Source organism: Engystomops pustulosus, chromosome 4, assembly GCF_040894005.1.
Source record: "Engystomops pustulosus chromosome 4, aEngPut4.maternal, whole genome shotgun sequence".
Taxonomy (NCBI): Eukaryota; Metazoa; Chordata; class Amphibia; order Anura; family Leptodactylidae; genus Engystomops; species Engystomops pustulosus.
Window position 1 is genome coordinate 171,397,712 of NC_092414.1, and position 19,041 is coordinate 171,416,752.

At 43.5% G+C, this 19,041-nt stretch overlaps 1 protein-coding gene across 3 annotated transcripts in view; it reads left to right on the forward strand.

Moving 5' to 3' along the window:
* Positions 1–732: 732 nt before the first annotated feature.
* CHD2 (chromodomain helicase DNA binding protein 2) overlaps positions 733–19,041 on the forward strand; it is a 42,567-nt gene continuing 24,258 nt past the window's right edge. For all 3 annotated transcript variants that reach the window (XM_072148558.1, XM_072148559.1, XM_072148560.1), the window contains exons 1-7: positions 733–1,320; positions 14,527–14,752; positions 15,403–15,489; positions 15,922–15,980; positions 17,434–17,559; positions 17,732–17,887; positions 18,729–18,862. In XM_072148558.1, the coding sequence (XP_072004659.1) occupies positions 1,286–1,320; positions 14,527–14,752; positions 15,403–15,489; positions 15,922–15,980; positions 17,434–17,559; positions 17,732–17,887; positions 18,729–18,862 (823 nt within the window). In that variant the 5' untranslated portion in view covers positions 733–1,285. The remainder of the gene's footprint in view (positions 1,321–14,526; positions 14,753–15,402; positions 15,490–15,921; positions 15,981–17,433; positions 17,560–17,731; positions 17,888–18,728; positions 18,863–19,041) is intronic.

Here is a 19,041-nt window from a genome sequence, read left to right on the forward strand (position 1 = left end):
GTATTTTGGGGTACTTGACTGTACACACTACTTCCACTAGGTCAGCGCTGTGGAGTTTATCAGATCACATATTATTGTGTTGGGGAGCAGCACCTCTATAATCCATCATGGCTTGACCACCATACAACAAAGCCTGGTTTTGGGGGTAGGACTCCACCCCCATTTGCCCCTTATCTACACCCATGCCGGGCATTACATGGTGTGGCTTCATCCTCTCCACCTTCAAGGAGACATTTTAGTTGCCTTTCCTTACAAAATGGCTTACTTCCTGTCCAGAGAGGAAGTGATTTATCCCAAGGACTGCAACGTTTTCTGAGGCAGTGGAGACAAAGGAGGCTTGTGCTGTGCAGTGTGTGGCCAGTGAAGGGTGCAGCACCCCTGCTAGGGCTGTAGTGCCCCCTGTGTGAGGTGCCCAGTGCCTGGGTGCCCCTTCCTGAGCCCTGTGGAGATGAAGGGGGTGGGTCCTCAGTACATCACCTGAGTTGTGGGGTAAATGTACAGTGTGTCAATCACAGGCAGAGCTCAGAGCTGGGAAGGAGCTACAGATGGCGGCTGTGCCTTAGAGAGCGCACTCCGCACGGCGCTTTCCCTTTCACTTCAGGACAACTTTGCGGAACTTGTGGCCCCCTCGTGGGCTCCCTCCCTCACAGCTGCTCCCCGGGGGCCCCTGCCAGGCCCTGGATCCCTGATTACTGTCCTTTTTCTGTGTTTCTCGGAGCGGCGGCGGCGGTGAGGAGTGCTCGTTGTTTTCCCAGCTCATGGCGCACCTCCATATTTGTGCGCTCTGATCAGCAGCCCTTCCTGCCGACCCCCGGGCTCCCTGCCTCCCCGGCACCCACCCCCGGCGTCATATTTACCCCTTATTTACTCATTTTTTCACCTTTTATTACGATTTTTTTTATTTTTTTCCCGTTTTGCCGATCTCCGGTGTCGGCGTCCCCGGACTCGGATCAGTCCATGGAATAGATAGGGGAGCTTCCGATCACTACTACTACTAGTAAATGCTGGGTTTTCTCCACGTTTTTGGGTGTTTTTCTTGCTTTTTGCGGACTTTTGTATCTGATGACGTAATCAGAAATCTTCTCTCCGGGCGAGGCGAGCGGAGCAAACTTGGCGGCCGCACGCGATCCCCGGCTGCATCGTAGCTGTATCCCCGGCCCAGGGTGTGCGCCTGTATATAGCTGTATATATATACCCCGGCATGTGCCCGCCGCCAGCCTCCTAGTGCCCGGAGCTCAGCACTACTTTCTCCAGTATTACCTGCATCGTGACCCGGGACAAGAGGATGGAGGACGGCTCAGCCCGGAGCATTGCATCCAGGTACGAGGAGGGGAGGGAGGATGTGGGGTCATGTCTGTCCTGCCACCACACACCTGTCCTGTACCCCTGCACAACCCTGCCCCAGCGGCACTACAACTCCCAGCAGCGACCACCGAGGCATGCTGGGAGATGTGCTCTCACACTGCCTCCATATACACAAGTTACTCACCACTGCTTGTATTTTATGCTTTTATATTGTCCCCCCAAAGCTCTGACCTTGACTCTCATTGCCACACCCTAATTTCCAGGGGATTTTCCAAAACTTCTGAGAGGCCCAGAGACACCTCCAGCCTGTGTCCTCTACCATCCAGCTCTCACCCCTTCCGGGGATTTACCTATACACTCAGGATTTGGAGGTTTTTATAATACTGCTAGTTACATGACCTTGTGATACTTGTAGTGTCTACTGCATTGCACCATTTTATCCAGGGGACACCTGCTTTATATCTGTTATTACATACCAGGCCCCAGGTAAAGCCTGGGAGTAAAGTACATCCTCATCCAACCTCTGAAATGTCTCCAGGGACTTTAATGTTTACATACATAACCCTGTCACTATATTACCCCTGGGCATGCACATCTAATGTATAGTGGAATAAACTTTTCTTTTCTGTATATACTGTTATTGGTTAAATAGTCATGTATATGTGTGTATATATATATATATTGTGTGTAATACACATTCACTCCTTGTGTTGATATTTACTTTGGCTGCCATGGTTTACATTAACGGTACACATTTTATCACTTTAGTGATTTTGAGAAATTTCACATTCACTATGTATATGTGTGTAATAAATATATATATATATCTAATATCTCCGCTTAGATTTTTTTATTAACTCTTGTTTACAAATTCCAATTGTTTTTTTTTCTTTACTATATTTTATTGTCTAATGAAATATTTTTTGTATTAATTGCTGTATTTTGCTGTTGTTAGCCAAACTGGTAAATGTATAGAATATAATATTACAGCTGCTTGGATGTATTTCTATTTCCTATATGTTGCTCCTGATAGCAGTGTTGGTAAAGGTAGAATATATAATATTACCGCATTGCTTGGATAGATTATTTGCATAGATTATTTTGTCTGCTTGGCTATATGGAGGATATTTGTCCCTGTATTTGGCTCTTGATAGCAGTGCTTGTGGATGTATTTTCACATAGATTATTATGTTATGTATGTATGGGGCTGACATGGTTAAATGATTGGTTCTGTTAACCTCTTAATGCTTTTGCTCTGGGTTTATGGATCGGTTCTGTTAATCCCTTAGTGTTTTGGCTCTGGGTTTATAGATAAGATGTGGTTCTTGTCGTATAGTTTCACGCTCGGCTTCCCTTTTCTTTGAGAGAGTCACTATTTGTAGATAAAGCTCATTTCCTGTGAACTTTATAATATTGTAGATGAGCTCTCAGTGTGATGTGTGGCCATGGCTGATGTGATACAGTATCTAGTATATGACACTGATAGATACATGTGTAGTGGGCTGTGTTGGATAGGAGATGGCAGGGAGCGCCTGGTCTGCTCTGTCCTTGGGAGTACATTTTGTGACTGGCAGCCATTTTAGAGAAATCCCTGAGATAAAGCTTTAGCTCTTCTATTAAATCCTTGTGTATTTCCACTGTTTTATGAGGAGGACAACTGATGTTTGTGAGGGAGCATTGTGTTCCTGTGGAATGTGTGAGGGTGCCGTGCAGTTTTGGGCAGGAAACCAGTATTTTCAGTGTTTTATGGTTGTGTATTTCAGTCACAAAATGGCTTTCCCTTTGTGCTGCGGCAGCTCTGGGCTGACATTCACTGATGCACTGTGTGCTCTCCACACGCAGGAGGAGGAAGTTGCTTTCGAGGAGTTCAAAGGCCATCTGGTGTCTGCTGCCGCTGTGATTGGCTGGCGAGCCTCCTGGTAACTGGGGCGTCAGCATTGTGGGCGGGACTGTGATGTCAGCTGTGCACAACACGCCCCCAGCCCAGTCACCAGCTGTACAGGAAAGAGCGGAGATACAATGTAACAGTATTACAGTATATACAATGTATACTTACCTCACACTCCTATTATACCTACTCCATCCCTGCCGTACTTCACTTCCATCCTCGGAGACTTATCCCCCGCTGTGATCTGTACATTGTTTCCCGGAACACCTGTGGGCCCTGTTAACCCTCGCCACATACTTATAATTTACATCCTAATTAACAACAAACTATGTTAATTTATGCACCCCAATGAATGGCGACAAAGCTTTTGCTGCACAGTTCCTAGAAGGAGTTCAATGTCGTGGAAGGGTTAAGCCTCACACAAACCTATTGACCTTTGCCTGATGACTTGCTTTTAACCCTTAAACGGAAATGGCAAACACGCTGTCAGCCGCCGTGTGCCTGAATTTCCCTCTGCGATTGCATGTTCACTCTTCAGTGTGTTTTTTTTTAAAAATTAATTAAAAATACGGTAAGCAGTCTGCCGATTCAATTAACTTCCCAGAATAGAGTTTGTCATCACCTGTTTTTTTATAGGAATAATAATAGGACATAATCAATGAGGTTAATTTTTTTTTTGTTTTTGTTGCTTTTCAGTTTGACTTCAGCTTTAGGACATAAACACCATGGGGGACACTTAAGACTGGAAACATTTGTCTACTTGTGGGGATTTTTTTTATTAAGGTTTTGGGCTTTTTTTTGTTCTTTTTTTTTTTTACTTTTTTTTTACTTTTTTTTTTTTTGTCTGAAAGTCACACAAAATTCTCAAATGCTTTGGCGACCCCTTCTAAATTATTGCCGGCGCCTGCTCTGGACTGGAGTTTACATATTGTGACTTTTACTGCTTAAAAATTAGCAGATATTTTTAGATTCACACATCCTGATTTTTAAGAAGAATCAGATTTGCAAAATGAGTCACAAATTTTGTATCAAATAGGCTAAAGAGGATAAATAAATGAGAAAATAAAACAAAAAAGATTGATAAAGTTCCCCCCTTGTCCAGTGATGGGACTGGATCCTGCCTTTCAAATTTATGGAAGCCAGAACACATTTGTTTACATAACTTCAGTTAAAGGGGGTGTCTGGGGGGATTTATTACCTGCATATGCTATATAAGTTCAATTTTGTTGTTTTTAATTGTTTTTTTTTTGCCTGTTTGCTGCAATGTCAGGAACCTGACACAAATACTTAACTCTATTTTTCCCACTTATCGGCATATTTCCACTACTGCCACGGGGAAGACTTGGACAGAACTGGACCATCCAAATACCACACATACATTCTGCATCATATTGGCCACTGTTTTTTTTTTTTTTTTTTTAAATTGTGGGCTTTTACATGTGGACATATTGGGGGACATTTACTTAAAGTGTCGGTGTCTGCATTGGCTTTGTTACCGACCTGCTCTGGGAAAGAAGATACACATTTAATATTGTGGAGCTGTGCAGAGACATTTCTGGCGCCGAGACCAAAATCTGTCCCGAGCACCAGAAATATGTCCAACAGTCCCTGCTAGACCAGTTTTCTTTTGGTCTACTTTCCGCCAGTTTACAGCGCCCAAAAAGGGCTGCGACACACATTAATTGTGTCTGAGTTTCCACTCCGCCAAAGCCACGCCCCTTTTCGGAGAAGAGTCGGAGCAGACGGAAAAAGTCATTTTTTCTGGCGCCGACAGCTAATAAATAGGTAGGAGAGCAGAAGATGCGGTGAAAGCGCCACAAAACTGGCGGAAACACCATAGTAAATGTCCCCCATTGTCTGTTTCTAAACACAGTACTCTATAACAGCACAGCGTGCAGAGAGCCACCTACCTCCTGGCCTGCCGTACAGGCTCTTATGCCTTTGTGCAGAAGACCTTTTAGTTTAGTATTCAGAAAATATATATGTTTTGTGGAATTAACATGTTAAACATTTAGCTTTTAAAATCTTTTTTTTTTTAAATTTTAGTTACCTAGATATATATATACATTTTTTTTTTTTTTTTTACAAAAGCCTGTAGTACATATTGAGGGCGCTTTCACACGATGCGTTGCTGTTTTTGATGCATTCCAAAGGCTTTAGCCTTGCTCACATGCTGAAGTAACAGTATAGTGTTTTAGCAAATGCAATGGAAGCGCAATGTTGCCTCAGCATGTGATCCAGGTGCTCTGGAGCCTCTGTATGTAGGGTGAGTATGGCTATGCCCTGGCCATTACATCATACACAGCTCATACAGCCATGGTTGGTACATGAAGGACATCCTCAGCCTTCTGCCTCGCTGGATACATCAGGCCCTTTCTGGTGTAGATGTGTGAATATTACCTGTGTATGTATAGGCCTGAATGAGGGAGGCTATAGCTGGTGCGCAGGTGCGGGCAGAACCTCCAGGCATGTCCCCCTTCACGTTTACTTGGTATGGGGGTGGCATAAATGGGGAAATAATCACAATTTCTGGGGGTTCATAATGAAAGGACTGATTTTTCTCAGGGCTTATTCACACATCTTTTTTTTCTCAGCATAGCATCTTGGTGTTTTTGCTGCATTTTAAAAGACATTTGCAAAGCATGAGGGCGCTTTAACACGTTGCGTTTTCATTGCGTTTGAAACGCATATACAACAGCTGAGGAGGGGTGATTTGCCTAATTACATCAATGTTAACATTTCCGTTTACAAAACGTAAAACGTTAATGCATGCGTTTTGTTAATGCATGCGTTAACATTGAGTTTACAAACGTAAACGTTAATGTAATTAGGCAAATCACCTCTCATCAGCTGTTTCAAACGCAATGAAAACGCGACCAAAACGCAACGTGTGAACGCGCCCTGAAGGAAAGTGCATCCTATAAAAGCATGAGTTTTTCTCAAAGCATTTCAAAACGGAACAAAAACACATTTTCCATTGATCCATGGTCTGCTGAAATTTTTTTAGTCCTGAGCCTTGTTCACACATTGCGTTTTGAGAATACATTACAACCGCTGAGGAGATGTTATTTGCCTAATTACATTACTGTTAACATTTGTGTTTACAAAATGCAATGTTAATGCATGTTTTGTTAACACAACAAATGTAAACAGTAATGTTCTTAGGCAAATCACCTCTCCTCAGTTGTTGTAATGCATTTCAAACGCAATGAAAATGCGGGCCAAAAAAAGCAACTTGTCGTGTGATTACGTGTCGAGGTAACATTGCATAACTAATGTTATGCCCTCGGACCGACCCCAGCCATATGAAACCACCTTCCCGATGTGTCCCTTTTATATTTGGGGAGCAGAGCCGTGGTAGCTCACATCAGCCATTTCCTTCCAAATGCTGCAGAGTTTGTCTCTTCCCCTCCCCCACCAGCCGGCTGCTATTCTGGTAATACAATCATCCGCTCTGTGATTGTCTGAGATGAGTGCAGCTACCCACTGACCTTCTCCTGTTACTTACATGGCAGATCCTGTGTTACTGCAAGTAGGGCAGCTTTTTACATAATGTTACCTACTTACATCCCTCACCAAACCCAAAACTGATCCTACAGCAGAACGTCTCGCTGGAAGGTATCACCCTAGGGCGTTATTCAGACATCTGTGTGTGTGGTGTGGGGAATATGGGTTGTGATCTGTGACACTGTGGCTCTTCTGTCTGTCCTCAGTTTATAGATTCGGGATCAGACGGAAGCTTCCAATATTATAGCTCATTATGATGCACAGACATATTCGCCAGGACCACACACCTGAATGTCCCCTTCCATACACATGAGAGGAGGATCAGACAGAGACTGATATCTCCAAAACGGGAGAAAATGTGTTCTTGTTGATTGGCAGTTTGATGCTGATTTACTTTCCTGTCACTTGTGTCTGTTATCGGGGGGGCGTCATACAGATGGCTGCTTGTTTCTCCCACTCGCCCATGCTTTCCTTAAAGGGAACTAGTCACCTGCCTTTACTTTACTAAACTGCCCCCCACCCAGCCGCAGTGTGACATGTACTTTGTAGCTTTCCTTCTTTTATGTGAAATCTTGACAACTGTTTGGATTGAAGCCCATCCCCAGGACTTCAGGGGGACATTGGCAGGGAGGCAGGTACCATACTATACTATACCATACTATACTATAATGCCGATATCACCTGATGTTCACATCCCACAAACACAACAGTACATTTGTCATGTTATGGGCTTTTGGCACATGTTATTAGTGTAAAATAGTGCGCTGGTGACAGGTTCCCTTTAAGTTGCCAGACTTAAAATTTTATTTGTAACATTGTTCATCGGATGAGGTATTCTAGATTCAATGAGTATCATCAATCCTCCTTCATCCCACCACATCACATAAAATTACACTGAATGAACAATACATATATATGACACACATCACACAAATCTATTATTTTGTTTATAAACCTGTCGTTGTAGAGTCATATTTTCAGCAATGTCAAGAATTAAAGCCAAGACATTTTGGACTTGGTAAGGAAAAACCTGGACTGGGCTACACCAAATTTTTGGAAGTGTGACTTCAGGTGTCTGTGGTAAGTCTAGGGGTGCGGTCACACGTGATGGTTGTGGTGCGTTTGCTGTGAAAATGTTATCACTGCTTACACTTCCAGCAATGATGAAAAATGCTTTCAAACCATCCAAACGCATGGTAGCATGTAAAAATGCTTTTACATGTGCGTTTTATTTAACGTAAATGGAAACCGTACTGTAATTAGACAAATCACCTCTCCTCAGGTGTTGTAATGCGTTTCAAAGTGCAATGAAAATGCCACCAAAACGCAACGTGTGAACGCGCCAATAGATGAAAATAGTCTGAAACTGCCAGAGGGTCCAGTTCAGCTTCTAATGCATATGGACTCTCCCTATTACCCCCTGAGGGTGGTGGCACACGTGACGTTTTGAACCCGTTTTTAAGCACTCCGGTATTGAACGCGTGCATTTTTTGAAAATGCCGCACTTTTTGAAAACCCGTTTTTGACTGTTTTTCCCAATTATCTTAATTAAGATTATTGGAAAACTGACAAAAATGGTCAGAAAACGAGTGCGTAAACAGCCTAAAAATGGGGTTCAAAACGCCACGTGTGCCACCACCCTGAGTCTTTTCAGATTGAGGTGCTGTGGTCTGGACATCTCATATGTATAAGGCATCGATGTATAGCCCAGGCATGTATGTTGGTTTCAAAACTAAATGTAAGGCTAGTTGTCCATGAGTGTGCACAAAACAGATCAGAGTATTCTCCATGTGATAAGGCCACTTTATACACCAGTGACATTAGAAAAGACTGCCCCAGCGACAAACTCTGATAGGAATAGGACCTGCCCCGATATTTGCAGCTTGGACAGTCGGCAGATACACAGGACTGTAGAAATCACAGCTGTGTGTATGAGCCCATAGAAAAGCATGGGGACACCTGTTAGCCATTGAGCAAACTCTTTAACCTAACATATAAATGCACAGACAGGCATTATATCACTGAACTGCTTTAAGTTTCTAATAACCAATATAAAGGAACTATACCACATGCAATTTACTATTATACTGTAATGACGATATTCCTTAATGCCTTTAATTGTGAGGGCACCACTTCCCTGTCTCATACCACACTAAGCTGCTATCATCATGGAAGGACAACTGTCAGCAAAATAGTCCTGGATGGGTCTCCCTGTCACTACAGGTTATGTATGGACCTCAACTGGTCCAGATAGGGTAACACTTTATACGAGTATATCTGTCATATTTACATCTAATACATAATGTTACACATTACCTTGTCCACAAGTAGCAACAACTACAAAAGACACGGCAAAATATGTTTTTGTTGCAAATTGGCAACATTGTGAAATGAATTTTTTACTTGAGCAGTTGTATAATGCTGTAGTTTGGCTGTTAAGGGGTTGTAGTACCAACTTTGGTTGTTATGTGGATGGGACTGATTGCTGGGCCCCCTCCTTTCTGCCCACCACTAGCATCTGCTCAGAAAGATCCCAACTATGTTCCCAATGAAGGGTGGTTCCACACATGGAGTTTTTGGTCCGTTTTTAAGCATGCGTTTTCAATCAGTTTAAAAACACATACGTTTTTGACTGTTTTTCCTGATTGTCTTAACAGGTTCCAGGCAGCCAAACGCATGGTAAATGGTCAAAAAATGCATGTGGTTTTAAACCGCCTGAAAACGCATGCTTTAAAACGGACCAAAAACGCCACATGTGCCATTTTGAATGCGTTTTTGGCCTGTTTTAAAGGGAACCTACCACCCCAATTCTACCTATAAAGGTAGAAGGGGTGGTAGGTGGATGGATGGGACGTGAGGAAAACCCTTTTTTGGGCTAATCCTCATCCTCACGTCCCGGGCGTCTTTTACAAAACTTTATTACATCTATATGCAAATTTTTTTTATGCGGCTACTGGGGCGTGGAGTAGCCGGACATTAGGCTACTAGTCGCGGCTACTCCACGCCCCAGTAGCCGCGTTACTCCGCCTACCAGATAATCTTCGTCCGAGTCCCCCGGCTACTGCGCATGCGCAGTAGTTCCGGCCCGGAGCCGCGCAGCCGAAGGCCTGCGTTCTGCGCATGCGCAGAATGCAGGGGACCCGGACGAGGGCGCGCAGCTACCAGGAGCTGCGCGCCGAAGATTATCTGGTAGGCGGAGTAACACGGCTACTGGGGCGTGGAGTAGCCGCGACTAGTAGCCTAATGTCCGGCTACTCCACGCCCCAGTAGCCGCATAAAAAAATTTGCATATAGATGTAATAAAGTTTTGTAAAAGACGCCCGGGACGTGAGGATTAGCCCAAAAAAGGGCTATCCTCACGTCCCATCCATCCACCTACCACCCCTTCTACCTTTATAGGTAGAATCGGGGTGGTAGGTGCCCTTTAAAGCAGTCCGTTACAAAACGCATGCGTTTTTGACTGACTGCTTAAAAACAGGCCAAAAACATGTTCAAAATGCCACGTGTGGCATCACCCTTAGGGTGAAGACACACGTGGCGTTTTTAGGACGTTTTTGGGCCATTTTTAGTTAGTGCGTTTTCACATCGTAAAAAACGCAACCGTTTTTTTGAAAACGCATGCGTTTTTGTCAGTTTTCCGAAATTGCGCAATAAAAAACGGACAAAAAAGCATGCGTTTTCAAAAACCGGATGCGTTTTTAACGATGTGAAAACGCACTAACTAAAAACGGCCTAAAAACGCCACTTGGGTCTTCACCCTTAGGCTACATGCACACGGCAGCGCGGGGAGAGGAGGAGGTGAGCACAGCTCACCCCCACCCCTCTCCATAGCGATGTATGGCCGCGGTGCCGTAATACGCACGTGTGCTGCACCGTAACGCTCCCGTAGGGCACCGTGAGCCCATAGAAGTGTATGGGGGACGTATATCGGCCGCATATACGTTGACCGTACTGTAGTGTGAATGTAGCCTTAGTCTGCATTCATACTGCCATATGGGGGACGTATATACGGCCTATATATGTCCCTCATAGACGGCAATGGGCGCACAGAGCCCTATGGGAGCGGTTCGGTGCCGGTACCGCTGCTTACTCCGTGAAAAGATAGGACATGTCCTATCTTTTCTCAGCATATGGCGCTGTGCGCCTTGTTCCTCTATGGAGAGGGCCGGGGATGAGCAGCGCTCGCCCTCTCCCCGGCACCAACATGTGCCCGCCATGCTATGAACATGGCTATGGGCTGTGGAGTCAGAGCTAGGGAAATTGAGCAGCCTGAAGTTTGGCTCACCCTTAACCCACATTTTAGCTGTGCTGTGACTACTTTTCCTGGCGTTACCCGACCATAGATGTGAGGAGTATTGATTCCCACAAACCTCTAATTCTCACAGAACCCAGTCATTCCCTTCTCACCTACATCATAATAGTCCTTAGATCTGTAGTGTGTGCTATTCTCCAGCAGATATCATATGGCGTTGTATCTACCTGCCTCCCGCAGCATTGGATGCTATATATATATATATATATATATATATATATACATGTATATCTTGTTGCTGGTAATAGTTTTAGCATACTGTACTTGCAGTGCTGTGCAGTCTGTCACCAGTGGCTCACAATGTAGGTTCCTGCCTCGCACAGGGGCGCACAATACATACATCAGACGCCAAGTTTTTTGAGTGTGGCATTGTAGGGTAGGGATGGAGACATTTCCCTGTGTTGCTTGTAAGTATTGATTTTTCCAAAAATTTGCTATTTTGGAACTGACATTACTGTGTAAACACCAACAAGTAGAACAAGTCCTGCAAATATGTGAAAAATGAAGAGCATTAGATCAGTATTGGCTGTAGGGCTACCACCATTCTTTCAGGCTTAGCTCCTGTAGCCTGCGGTCTTGGTTTCAAACCGGTGAACTAAGGATGAATCCCTCTGCTGCCGTATTATTACACTGTGTTGGTTGGGCCTGGTGTCAGACCCCAATCACAGGTCTCATTAGTGCACTGTAAATGCCAGGGATTGGCTGCCGCGCTCATGACATAGTCTCTGAAGCCAGATAGAGAGTGGTGAGCTGAGGTGCTATGGCATGACCACTCAAGGTGGTGGGATCTTCTGGCTCCATCCTCTATACTGCCAGTGGTCAGCTACTGGGGTTAGAGATGCCCATCTACCAGTGCAGTCTTAAGGCATGACCTATGTCCTTGCCCATAAAAACCTGTTGTCAATTTACTTAAAATGAACCGTGCTTCCTGACTGTAGACAGGTCTGCACAGGCCATAAAAAGCAATGTCACAAATACCTGCAAAACTAACCGGTCATTCAGCTTTGTATCCAGGTTATAATAGAGTTAAGGAAGTGAACTGTGTAGTATTACTAGGCTGACCTCTTAGAGGCAGAGATTTCGTCTGGTCAAAACCATTGTACAACATGATAAGCAAGGTTTATATGTGATTCTTAGCTATTCGGACACCTCCATATGTCATCATTCAGAATGTGGAGCCTGGAGTCAGTGTGGCATGGCTCTTTTCTATGGATAACTACAGCCGTGCCACATCTGTAGCAGATCCTACATTGTGGAGCACAGAAGACATGATGTGGAAGCGGCACTTGCTGCAATGGGGTGGTTTCACCAGGGTACATTCAGGCGGCCCTCTGTGGGGATGTATAGGAGGCTGCAAATTTGCGGCCACATATATGACCCTGTAGATGACAATGGCGGTACGGCAGCAGTACGTTGCCACACATGTGGGAAACGATAGAGCATGTTCTATCTTCCTCCATGTGTGCGTCCGTGCGGTGCTGCTCTCTATGGTGGGGTCACCTTTTCTCTAGCGCACAGCTAGGGGTCGGGCGGGCATATGGCTGTGTAAATGTACCCTTAAACACTTAGATTTATGACCTGTGAGACTGATGGGTTATTTTATGCCAGTCAAGCCAAGCATGTGTACAGTGTTCTTCCCTCAGGTACTGTGCATTGGCCTGTGTGAAAGCTATACACAGGGCCCCTGAAGTGTGAACGTGCCATTAGGCCTTGTGCACACAAACAGAAATTTTGGGCTGTATACCACCTGTACAGTACTGTTTCATTCACTTTAATGAGCAAAGTGGCCAGACATGTGAATGGCCGTATTGCACACCTTATTGATGGAAAAAAGATTGATCTCGCCATACGTACAGGCGGGCTACATGGCTCCCTATGGAGAGGGGAGGGGTGAGCAGCAGCCAAACGTATTCTGTGCCCAGGTCCCGGTCCAGCCATAGCCCACATCGTGTGCATGAAGCCCTAGAATGATAATGGTCTGGTTGGACTTGAATTGATCAGATATCTTTGAATATGACAATACAATAATCCTTTCAAAAGGAACAAACCTTTAGTATACAAAACCCTTGATTTTCCCTTTGCAGATCTATACTTCTGCTTAGGTCCCCAGTAAGAAGTGTGTAAATGATCAGCGTGTGCAGAGAGCCCAGCTATGCTTTTTCTCCTTTTTTTTAAAATCTTTTATATACAATTCACATACCACCAGTTTAACGTTAATTTACTGTGGGCAGTATTTTTTTTTTACGTGTTTTGCTTCTGTATGTGTCAATGACTCTTAATGACATTTAGTGCTCCGAATGTTGTAGAATTCTCCATTTTGACTAAATGCAGCAGCTGCTGGAGGAGCACAGGCTTGTGGATTATGTTACAAAATGGCGTCTTAGTATCAGCTTCCCAGATCTTCTCAGTAACGTCTCGTGTGTTTGTACTGCCACCTGCTGGCGGAGAGAGGCATGTATACTATCTAACGCTGGATGAGTTTTCTCTCATCCATATGAGGAAAGGTATATCAGTGATTAGTATTTTACCTATAATAGTGTACATAGAACAGACTGCGATGGCTTCTCACTACAGACTATAATTTCACAGAATTTTAAAATTTTTTGATTCAGAATGAATAAATCTCTATTTGTATAGCACCATCATATTCCACAGTGCTTTCCAGAACATGGGTTACATATACAAACAATATCATTAAGTCATTGAGACGAGTAGCTTGGCTAGATGAAATAATAGGAATGAGGGCTCTGCTCACAAGAGCTTACAATCTATGAGGACGCTTTCATTTCCTTAATTGTTAAACTATGTAAGGCTCCTCGAAAGAGCACTGCACCGATTATTATATTACAGATGTCTTCTTTGTTGCCAATTCATCCCATGTTCACTTTGTTGACTGAATCTCCATGACCAATTCTGTTAAAATAAAATAAAATTAAAGGGCATCTGCCATGAGACTTACTGATGGTAGATCCCAAACTGACTTGCTTATATCTGTCAGGGGTGACCTCGCTTTTGTTATCTCCTGGAATATCAGCATTCTCTAAAATAAAAAAAACACTTTATAAAAAAATATTCAAGTGAGCCGGAGATGCTCCGAACTACGTCACCCAAGCGCCTGTCAGCTCCACTGCCTGCTAGGCATATATTAACCCCCTCCGTATTCATGGCAGCGTGGTCATGATTGGCCTGGCTGGACCAGGCTGCCATGAATACGAAGGGGGCGGCATGTATTAGCAGGCAGCGGATCAGAGAGGCGCTGGCGTTCCTCTGGCTTACTGGAATATTTTATAAAGTGTTTTTAATTGAATGGCGATGTCCATGGAGATAACAAAAGCGAGGTCATCCCCTGACACATATAAGCAAGGAAGTTTGGGACATCTAACATCTGTAAATATGATGGTAGATATCTTTTAACGAATTTCTATTCTGTAGAATATAGCGTTTTTTTTAATGATAAAGGTACACACACCCATTGCAACTAGTTTCATGTTGGTGTTTCATCTTCCTAATCTAGCCATTCGGCATCTGAAGAATCCAATCATTCCGCCTCGGAATCCGGTAGCCAGTCAGAAAGTGAGCAAGCCAGCGAGCAGGCCAGCAGATCCAATAGCAGCTCTGAGTCTTCAGAGAGCCAGTCTGAGTCCGAGTGTGATTCCAATGGCTCCAAAACGCAGGAACCAACCTCTGACGCAAAAGAAAAGGCTCTTCCCAAAAAGGAGAGGCTTGCGGACGTGAAAAAGGTAACCAGCATCAAGTACTGTGTGCCACTATGTAACGATGAGGTAAGATGGAAAGCCTGGCACCTGGTCTGGATATGGCTAACATTGCCACTGATGCCAAAAATTGCTAAAATAACCAAAATGTGAACTGACTCTCACATTAGAAATGGAAATTTGTGCTTATCACAAAATATTAAGTCTGTATTTATATAGAACCATCATATTCTGCAACATTTACAGATCATGGAGGACATATAAGACCTTACAGTAACATTAGGAATGAGGGCCCTGTCCACAAGAGCTTGCAATCCAAATATAATGTGGAGAGCTGCTGTATTGGTTTGCCATGTTGGAAAAAAGCCACTGCTGTATGTGGTATCAGACATGGTGATGTATATACTGATTCTTATTCTGACATTATCAAGATTAGAAGATGTTCTAGATTATTGGATAGTCTAAAGGAAATAGGCAAATGTACATGTAATAGGAGAGAAAACAAAACCTCATTCGTCTTGTTCTGTTATTAGGAAATGTATCCCCTAATATTGGATTATCTGTGATTCAGGGCCAGATTCCTGCCACTTCCATCATTAGGAGGGATAATAGTTCTATTACAGAGATGTTAGGAGTATAAAGCAGACTCTTTAGTGTTTCCTTACATTTTTTTTTAGATGTGGGAAGAATACCCTGATGTATACGGGGTAAGAAGGTCGAACCGAAGCAGACAAGAACCTTCAAGATTCAACGTCAAAGCAGAGGTAAGGGCCGACATCTCGTAGAGAAGTATATTGGGGTATGTACACTTATCTGTCATGGCTCCTGTTAGTGAGTAGTAACATGTTTTATTATTTGAGACTTATACTGGTTTTGAGTTATTTTGCGTAAGAGTTTTTTCCTGCATGACATAAATGGATTGGCACATGTTGGTGTATTACAGGACATGTGGAGCTCAGGACTATTTTACACAGGCACATCATGGGCTTATTTCTGTACCCATGCTCACCAGAGACATTGTGATCCCTGGTACCAGAGTCATAGGGTTCTACATTGTTTTTATTTTGGGCCATTAGTGATGTGGTTAGCCCAGAGCTTACAGTCACAATATAGGCACAGGAAGGATCCTCGTTTCGCATGTATTTATGGGGTCTCATATATTATGTATATATTGATTATACACCTTTGTCTCTTAGACCACAGATTCTGAAAGTGAAAGCCCAAGGAGGAGAAGTACAAGAAACCTACACAAAAAGTGAGTGAATGAGTGACTGCCAACATGGTGCGCTTTGGAGCCTTTTTAAGGAAGATCTTTTACCATCTTCACTAAACACCAGCTCTTCCTTTAGTAGTTGCCACTCTACTGATTCTGACCCAGCTGAAATGATTTCTATATTCCTCATCAATTCTAAACGATCAATGGACATCTTTTTTGTCTCTGTACTTGCAGTTGGGTGGTGCCAAGCTATGTAGTTACGGTACTCAATATACCAATTGGGCTCTCTTCTGTCAGATAGGTGGTCCTGGGCCTGAACAAAGAGTCTGGCTCCACCCATCTGACTGGAGAAATCAATATATAAGGACGTGGTGACACAAACAAAGGGGTTTGCCCATGAAAGAAAGTTCTTAAATTGTGATCCCCTAGTGATGTTTACACAATAAAGATCATTTTTAACGCCTTACTTCCAGGGTGTGAGCGGTGACTCTCTGAGCAGACACATTTTGATCCCTCTGTGCTATGGGATGCTGTGTACTGACAATGTGCTTAGATTATCAGGGTACAGGTGTATCTACACTTTTATTTAGCTTTTAAACAGTCCACTGACACTAAGAAATTGAGAGATGAGACAGATCAGAGATGATGAGACCTATGAGATGGATATAAAACACAGTGACGCTCTCAGCTCTACTAACTCCCCTATAACACACATGGTCTTCTCTGCTATATGCTTCCCTCACGGTTAAAGACCTTATCTTGCCTGTAGCTTGTACAGTAAGTCTCTGCACACTTCTGCTTGCCGCAGAAAGTGCCTGTGTATGAGCTGGTCTTGTAATGCAGGGGGAGAGGCAGGAGGCAGAGAGCACTGCAGCATGCAGACAAGAGAAGCTATTCATGAGAAAAATCCGACCATAGTCAGAAAATTTATGGTTGTATCAATAGCCAGTGTAAACACCAGGACTGATAGACAGGTTTTGTTGGATATCTGTGAAATGCTTTATTTTTGTAAATAGCTGAGAATTAGAGAATGTGTTTATGTGTTATCCTAAGTATATTTTAGAATCTTGTCTTCGTGGGAATACCCCTTTCAGAGACCCATATTTGGTGTTGATGAAGGCAGTGAAAGGTCATTTTTAAATCGGTTTTTCAGCTGTATAAATCTTAGAGGTTGCAAATAGTTTAAAGCAAAAAATACTTTACTGATCTCCCGCTCCAGTGTCCCCAACTGCACTCCACTTCCTGCGCTCACAGCAGGATATAGATAGAATTACCCTTTAAGCCAATCAGTTACTAAGGTGGGTCACTGTTCAGCCATTTATTGGTGCTGTGTGCATGCTCACTCATAGCCTGTTGCTATCTTGAGAATAAAAAAAAAATAGATATTTGCAAATCTCAGCCCCTCAAGTGGAGATTCATTTCATTTTTGCAATACATGATTGTTGTCATTCATTTTTGTTTTATATATATTTATAAAATGTTATCTTCACAGAGAAAATAAAAAACTTTCAGATGATGATGATGATGACGAAGATGATGATGATGATGATGATGCTAGCAGTGGTGAAAGTGACATAGAAAGTCCAAAAACCAGAACCAGGCAACTGGCATCTAAAAGGTATTTCCAAGAAGATGGAAAGATACCAGTAATTGGAAATGCATTTAATAACCCCAGCAACGGTCTAATCCCTACATTTGTTTGGAGCCGAACTACAATTTCAGAAACACCTATGGATTTCTTATTATTAGCAAATGCAAATTAAGCAATTTTTTTTATATTAAATTTTTAGATCATCATCCAGATCTATGTCAAGAAACCAAAAGAAACCACAGCGTGGAAGAAGAAGAAAGGCCGATTCCAGCGAGGATGATGACGACGACGACGATGATGACGACGATGATGCTCCAAAGAGACAGACGCGGAGGAGGACTGCCAAAAATGTTAGGTGAGTTAGACTGAGGTATCTTGGTGTCAGTGTAGGTGTGAATGAGAGCTTGTCTGAAGTCTACTATCTATGATGTAGGAAAGCTGTGGTATTATAATAATAAAGCTTTATATAGCACAATCATATTCAGCAGCGCTGTCACGATCATAGGGTACAAATACAAATAAAGCAATTACAGAGAAGGCGCATTAGTAGTCAGCGCCTTATATATGGAATAATTCCATATATAAGGCGCACCGGACTATAAGGCACAGGGTCCGGGGGCGTGGCAGGGAAACGGATCGGAGACCGACCCGGCAAGAGGTGAGCGGTCTCTGGGGAAGGGGGTCGGTTCAGGTGGAGGAGGGCTAGCGGACCCTACTTACATAGGTCCCCGCTACCGGACACAGCAGATCTCCAGCGGGAACTGCAGACCGACGCGGCAGAAGTTGGTTCGCGCTATGGCGCCTGTTGTCCGTGCCGCGTGGTCTGCAGTTCCCGCTGGAGATCTGCTGTCTCCGGTAGCGGGGACCTATTTAAGTAGGGTCCGCTGCCCTCCTCCATACATAGGGCGCACCGGACTTTAAGGCGCACTTTGGATTTCTAAGGAAATCCTAGGTTTTTATGTGCGCCTTATAGTCCGGAAAATACGGTAATTGGATGAAACAATAGGAATGACTATATATATATATATATATATAATGTGTACAGTATATGCTGCACAGAAGAACATAAGATTTTCATCTAATTTCAATCAAAACAGATTGGAAGATAGGTCGGTCTTTTCTAAACTAGTGGTTATTTAAAGTTTTATTGCATTATCATACAATTGTATTCATTTACTAAAGTTCTAATGTTGCAGCTACAAAGAAGATGACGACTTTGAAACAGATTCTGATGACCTGATAGAAATGGCAGGAGAAGAAGCAGAGGAACAGGAAGAAAGCCATGAAACCATTGAGAAAGTGTTGGACTCCAGGACTGGGAAGAAAGGAGGTATGTGTACTATATTAAAGGGGTTATCTGGGTTTAGGAAATTACTTATAGCCGGGCTGGGGCGGGCTATTTAATAAATGTGTACTTACCACCTCCGGCGCCACTGATGTCCCACGCCGTGATCTGTCTGATCCGTGCTCCGTCAGGGGACTTCTTCCGGCCCTTGTTAACAAACCGGC